Genomic DNA, 7,392 nt, shown 5'->3' with positions numbered 1-7,392 from the left:
AATTCTGTGATTTAGGGTGAACGCAAAATTTGTTGGCCTAGATCTAGGCTATAATGGTGAACGCGCACCGGGTGAGAATAGCCAAAAGACTCACCTGCACTATTGTCACCCCGGGTGAGAATAGAGGTGGCCATCGATATAATACTGACTTTTAAACTAGAAGCGCTCAGCGTTTCACTGGAAGTTACCCGCAAAAAATGCCCCGCCGCCATGGCCGATCGGTTGTAAGCTTGGGGGTTTGGTGGGGGGATATCAGCTGATAACAGAAACGGACAGAAATGTACATTCCTGATACATTGATTATTGATATCTCTTGCTCACTGAGCGTCAAACATCATATAGGCATCTGTGTTGAAAAGTAATCATTTAGAACCAGTAGTATTTGATGGTGAAGCCGTAGTTATCGTTGGGGCCAAAACCGGGTCAGCCCGATCATAGAGGGTTATCGGGTGCCCATTGCGGATGGGATCGGGTCTGTCAGTCGCCCGAACGAGTCGGCCGTGATTGGATTGTGCCACGATAGCCACTTTGCGCCCTCAATCTGGCCAGCAAACCGCCCCAACTCGACCTTATTCCCCCCCCCCCTCCCACATATTAGGGTTTTTAGGGTTAGGGTTTGAGTTTGGACTAGGGTAAGGTCCCATCTCTACTTATTGTGTTTGTTGGGTGGTCGCTCGTTACGGAAGTCCTACTTCTCATTTTACATGTTGGACTTTTTGTTATACTTCTACTCTAGTTTTTATAGTCATTTTAGAATTATAATCTTAGATTGTAAATCATGTCCATTTGCTATTTAATTTATGTCATTTGTTTTGGGCTATATAATACTATACTATGCGTATTATAAGTTACTATTAGTACAAACTAGCTACACTTTCCTAGTCTCGTCTTAGTGTGCAGTCTTCCAGATTTGCATGTTTTTTATTCACAATTGCTGGATTTGAGTAGGCCCTGATAAAACTATGTCTATATGACATAGATATGACCAGGGTTAGAGCTGAAGGATAGGATCAGGATAAAGAATTAGGTTGAGTAGGTTGAGGGTAGGATCTAGCCACATGCACACAAGCCAGTGAATGTGCCTTGTGATACCTGTATCATGGCTGGCTGTATTTAGAAACTGGTATCGTCACCAAGGTGAAGGATGGACTAGAAGTGTGGTTTCAGTTTCGCTGTGAAGATTGGGTCAAGTCCGTTGTTTAGGCTTCATTCAGGTATACTCAAACACTGCTAGGAGACAAGCTTTCTATTTTCAGCTAAGGTAAGAAATTCCCTTTTTTCTTACCCTCAAAGTAAATGTAAATTTGACCTCTGGCCCTTCACCCTTACAAGGAGTCAGTAGACTGTGGCTATTGTTCTGCACCACTTGTATGTGTGTGCCATATAAACTTGAAATTATCAATAACAAGTGTACTATATATATATATATTATCGTCTTTTCTTTTGCTTGTTTCAGATTGACAGTCGCGGGGAGTCAATTGACAAGAAAATTGCTCGGTTAGATATTGACTTAAAGAAGTATAAGGATCAAATGAAGAAAATGAGGGAGGGCCCTGCCAAGGTATAGTGTTTGGGACAATTGGTCGCTTTTAAGCTCAAGGGGGCTATTCCGAAAAATGTTGTTTTGAGAAAATCAAAGGTAAAGTTTTTGGACACTTGTTCAGTTTCTTTAAAAGACAAAGAGAGTTACCAAACAAATATATACACACCAATGAAACGAAACTTATCCTTTAGGTAGGGCTATGCCCACTTTTGGTGTAGGTCCAGATTTCTGGAAACCCCCAAAAATCTGGGTTAGCCTGCTTGTCTTTAAAAGCGACCAAATTTGCATGTTGTCACCAAGAAAAGCTAGTAACTCAAGTTGACTCTGCTTTAGAGTAAGAAATATTGGAGTTACTGCTTTTTCTCGTGGTTATGAAGATGTTTTCGGAGCTGTCAGGGACGAACTAGACTGAGTTGGATCCAATATCCCAGCAGACAGACAGAGATACTCAGTGGGTGGTTGGCAGGTGTTCTGATGTGGTTTGCTCCTTCTTTCCTATCAAACATCTTTCAGCCTTATCCCTCCTCCTTCTTTTCTTTGTATGCTACTCTCTAGTAACACCTCTAGTTCTTGGTGTAGTTATCTCTCCTCCATCATTTCTTTGTATTTTACTCTCTATAGCTTTAATCTTTGTCACTTGGCGTATATTTCCTATTTTTGTTGAAAGTGCCATAAAGCCGCAGAACATGTTTAAAAAATTTTTTAAAATCAATAAATGAGATACTAGGTGAAGTTATCACCTACTGAAAGAAGATTATTTTGAAAGAAAACATTTATTTGACCTTCGTAATTGATTTTTAAAATCTACTTTTTCTTGATTCCTTGTGAAGGTATCATTTTTAACTATCACTGATTGAAAGTCGATTGTTTCCACGGAAAATATTTATGTGACCTCAGTATTTTATTTTTTAAAATTTACTTTTTCTGGATTTCTTGTGTTGCAGATACCATTTTAATTAAACAGGTCATGTCCTTGATTGGAAGCATAGATTGTTTCCAAGGAAAACATTTTTTTTGGTGCTGAATAATTAACTTTTAACTTTTACATTTTCTACTTTTTCTTAATTCCTTGTGCAGAACCAAGTAAAGCAAAAGGCGATGAGGGTGTTGAAGCAAAAACGCACGTAAGTATAATATAATTTGTATCCCTTTTTGACACTCTTCGAATGTGGGTGGTTAGGCGGGTGCTCTGGTGTGATTTGCACTTTCTTTCCTATCAAACATCTATCGGTGGGCTCTCGTGGCCTACAGGTTAAGGTGTTCGCCTCTCATTCAAAGGTCCCGGGTTCGAATCCGGGTAGCGACCAAAAAATTGTCTTCTCTAAATTTGTCTCCTTTCACCTCCTTTCCTACTCTCTAGCAATCTTCTGTCGTCTGCTTTCGTTTCCTCTTTGTGCCCCCCCCCACCCATTCACTTCTTTTGCCCCCTCCTCTGGGCTCCTGATTCTTTCTGCAGCCTTTCTACTGCTACTCATTGGCTTCTTCTTACTGCTGTCTTTCAGCCACACCCCTGATCTTCTGGTAGGAAAGATCTACACCTAGCCTTCTCGGACAAGGGCGAAAAATCTTGGAGGTCCCGTGTGCAAGTTGTGCACGTTAAAGATCCCTTGGTGGTCTAAAATCGATAAGAGTAGGCTTCAGCAGCCACCCGGGCAAAATTCAAAAATTTCCTACCAACTGAAAAAGTTTAGTGTGTCCCGCGCGCTCATATGACCATATGCAGTTGCGAGCGCCGTAAAACACTTACAAAAACAAAACAAACAAACATCTATCGTCCATATCTCCCCTCCTTTTTTTGGTTTTTGTTACTCTCTTGTAACAATTCTGATCTTTGGCACTTTATATGACCTTAATGTTTTGCAAGTGTCACAAAATTCGTACTAAAACTAAGAGATTGTGAATGATTGTAAAGACAACATCCCAGCAGAAAGACAAGAAACCTGATGAAGTAGAATTGTTCACATGCAAAATGTATGCAGGTCCTTTTCACGTACCGGTGAAGAGTCTAAGGAGTTGCACTAAAGACGCTTGTCAGGTCCGGTAGCTATATGATTTATACAGGGTTCCTGCGGCCTCCTTGAAGACTCCTTGAATTTGCATTCAAGGAAAAATCTCTTTGAAAACGCCTTGAATTTGAGGAAACCCCTTGAAAACTCCTTGAATTTCGCCGGATCAGACATGAGCAAAATTTTTGTCGGATTGCTCTTGGTACGCCGTCAAAAACGGCATGAATTTCTTGACCAAATCTCCTTGAATTTTAAAAATTTCTCCTTGAAACTTCCTTGAATTCTCCTTGAATTTGGTGGGGAGTTCATGGAAGGAACCCTGTATTTATAAAAGCTAAGGGTCAGAGTATAGTTTGATCAAGAAGCTAATTCGCTTTTTTTTCCTAAAAGAACCCAACTCACTTATCCCTTTGAGCCCTGACCTCCTGAGGCTACCATGCCCCTCTGCCTGAGCTCCTGAGTGATATTTTACGTACATTCATGTGATTGTCAGAATCATATTCCACACCCCACTCATGGCTGTCCTCGTCCTTACTAGCATCTAGTTCAGAAAGATCTTTAAAGTTATCAGTAACGTCCCTTTCTTCGATGCGTGACTCCCTGACCAGTGAAAGAGTTTATCGGGCTAAGCTTCGATAACATTCCAGACCGGTCGGAGGGTTTCTCGGGCTCTAAGTGTTAACAAAACTGGCAGTAAGAGCAGGTTCAACTGGAATTTTCTTGACCCTCCTCGCCTTTCCTTTCTCACCTCACAGGTACGAGAATCAGCGAGACCAGCTGGGTCAGCAATCCTTCAATCTGGAGCAGCAGAACTTCGCTGTGCAGTCTTTGAAAGATACGAAAACCACGGTAGGAAATGACGAATGGTATTTGATAAAGTAGAATTTGATAAGGCTTGATGGCGTGCAGAGCGTGCTGTTGAGCTGGGGTATGCTGTATACAAATGCTATTTATAATTATTATAGTTACTAAGTCAATTTTTAAATTCTAACTCACTCACTATTGTACTGGGGGCTCTCGTGGCCTAGGGGTTAAGGTGTTTGCCTCTCATTCAATAGGTCCTGGGTTCGAATCCGAACAGCAAAGCAAAATTTTCTTCTCTAAAAATTTTCTCCTTTCGCATCCTTTCCTGCTCTCTAACAATGTTCTGTCGTCTGCTTTCGTCTCCACTTTCTGCCCCCTCTCCCCTCGCCTCCTTTGCCCCCTCCTCTGGGCTCCTGACTCTTTCTGCAGCCTTTCTACTGCTACTCCTTGGCTCTAACTGTTGTCTTTCAGCCACACGCCTGATCTTATGGTAAGTAAGATCTACACCTAGCCTTCCCGGACAAGGGCAAAAAATTTCAAAGGTCCCGTGTGCAACACGTTAAAGATCCCATGGTGGTCCAAAATTGATAAGAGTAGGCTTCAGCCACCTCCTGGGGGAAATTCAAAATTTCCTACCAACTAAAATGCTTAATGTTTCCCGTTCGCTCATATGACCTTATGCAGTTGCGAGCGCCGTAAAACACTTACCAGCACCCGCCCCCCCAACTGTTTTACTGTTCATGAAAAGAATATTTCTGCAGTGAGTTGTGATGTTTGGGATCATTACAAGTTGCTTTTCTCTCTTTAACATGTTACCTTACTGCAAGGTATTTGGTAAGTGTTTTACGGCGCTTGCAACTGCATAATGTCATATGAGAACGCAGGACACATTAACCATTTTCAGTCTACGCGTGGTGGCCTAAGCTGACTCTTATGGATTTTTGACCACTAAAGGATCTTTAACGTGCACAACTTGCACACGGGATAGCTGCTGCGAGGCCTTCCTCCTTCAATATTTAAGGTCATCATCAGTTCATGATGGGCAGAAAAATATTATTATTATTATTATATTATGTTATTATTATTATGATTTATAAATAGAATGTATTGTTGGAATCAAAATTTCTTTTGGGCAGATACTTCGTCAAATTCTAATGATGTATCATTTTCTCTAGCTCCCAATTATTCACAACTCTAAAGATATATATAAAAACATGAAAATTATCCCCTAAATTACAGCCGGTTTTGAATAGATTTAATCAAAGATCACTGTTTTATGACTTTCGTTTGCTTCCCCCCCGCCCCCCCATCTTTGGAAAAAATTTCTTGCAACATTTTTTTCACAGTAGAAGGGAGACAACTACATGAAATGAATGCATTTGAGGATTATATGAGAGTACATTTGAGGATTATATGAGAGTACATTTGAGGATTATATGAGAGTACATTTGAGGATTATATGAGAGTACATTTGAGGCATTTGAGGATTATATGAGAGTACATTTGAGGATTATATGAGAGTACATTTGAGGATTATATGAGAGTACATTTGAGGATTATATGAGAGTACATTTGAGGATTATATGAGAGTACATTTGAGGATTATATGAGAGTACATTTGAGGATTATATGAGAGTACATTTGAGGATTATATGAGAGTACATTTGAGGATTATATGAGAGTACATTTGAGGATTATATGAGAGTACATTTGAGGATTATATGAGAGTACTTTCCCTTTTAGGGAATTGCTAAACCAAAAAAAGAAACTGCTTTTGTTTGTCACATTTGGATTGTATGGTATATTATATAAGTTTACCCTGGATGGTTGGCGGGTGCTCTAGTGTGGTTTGCTTCTTCTTTTCTAATGAACATCTATCGACCTTATCTCCTCTTGTTCTTTTTTATGTTTGTTACTCTCTTGTAACACCTCTAGTCTTTTGGCGCTCACATGACCGTATGCTGTTGCGAGCGCCGTAAAACCTCTACTAAAACTAAACTAAGTTTACTGTGAGTGGTTTGCGGGTGCTCTGGTGGGGTTTGCTGCTTCTTTCCGATCAAACATTTATCGTCCTTATCTCTCCTCCTCCTTTTTTGTGTTTGTTACTCTCTTGTAACAACTTTAATCTTAGGCAGTTCTATGACCTTATTGTGTTGCAAGTGCCGTAAAACACTTACTAAAACATAAAACAAAAGTGAACTGTTCCTTTTAACGCTGGTAGGTTGTTTTTGGGGCGAGACCTTAAAATATTATGGCAGTCTGTGACCGAAGAAAGCCAAGGTAGGGGATAGCCGTAGAGACTGCCTTTTCAGCTCAAGTTTAAGGTTGTCCATTTTTAGATTTGAACCGTGGTGGTCCCCACCTCGTGGTAGTGTAGTATGGGGGTGAACAGACGGGCTGATTCTTCAGTTTGTGTGTTTTTGTTTCTATTTTTTTGCCAAATAATGTAACAGTGAAGTAACTTTGTGGGTAGTTGGTGGGTGCTCTGGTGTGGTTTGCTTCTTCTTTTAGAATCGGGCGCTCGTCCATTTTTGGCCATTTTTCACTATGCAAATGCTGTCTGTTATCTCTATTTTTAGATTTGAACCGTGGCCGCCCCCACCTCGTGGTAGTGTAGTATGGGGGTGAACAGACGGGCTGATTCTTCAGTTTGTGTGTTTTTCTTTCTGTTACTGCCATCTTTGCGTTGGAAGTGGGCCGGATGAAGTTTTCAAAATAATGTAACAGTGAAGTAACTCTGTGGGTAGTTGGTGGGTGCTCTGGTGTGGTTTGCTCCTTCTTTTAGAATCTGGCGCTCGTCAATTTGTGAGCATTTTTCACTATACAATAAATGCTATCTGTTATTATTCTTATTTTCCAGGTTGATGCGATGAAGATTGGCGTGAAAGACTTCAAGAAGGCGTATAAGACTGTCGATATAGATCAAATTGAGGTAAGTAGAGTGTTCGTATAAGACTGTCGATATAGATCAAATTGAGGTAAGTAGAGTGTTCGTATAAGACTGTCGATATAGATCAAATTGAGGTAAGTAGAGTGTTC

General features: G+C 40.5%; 1 protein-coding gene across 1 annotated transcript in view; it reads left to right on the top strand.

The window, feature by feature from the left end:
* The window catches only part of LOC101845975 (charged multivesicular body protein 5), an 11,734-nt gene that overhangs the window by 1,085 nt on the left and 3,257 nt on the right, over positions 1-7,392 (top strand). Inside the window, exons 2-5 of the mRNA XM_005112716.3 lie at positions 1,457-1,561; positions 2,621-2,667; positions 4,305-4,398; positions 7,214-7,285. Of these exons, the coding sequence (XP_005112773.1) occupies positions 1,457-1,561; positions 2,621-2,667; positions 4,305-4,398; positions 7,214-7,285 (318 nt within the window). The remainder of the gene's footprint in view (positions 1-1,456; positions 1,562-2,620; positions 2,668-4,304; positions 4,399-7,213; positions 7,286-7,392) is intronic.

Source organism: Aplysia californica, unplaced genomic scaffold, assembly GCF_000002075.1.
Source record: "Aplysia californica isolate F4 #8 unplaced genomic scaffold, AplCal3.0 scaffold01375, whole genome shotgun sequence".
In the NCBI taxonomy this organism is placed as follows: domain Eukaryota; kingdom Metazoa; phylum Mollusca; class Gastropoda; order Aplysiida; family Aplysiidae; genus Aplysia; species Aplysia californica.
The sequence above is the reverse complement of the archived record's forward strand: the minus strand, read 5'-3'. Positions and strand labels throughout refer to the sequence as shown.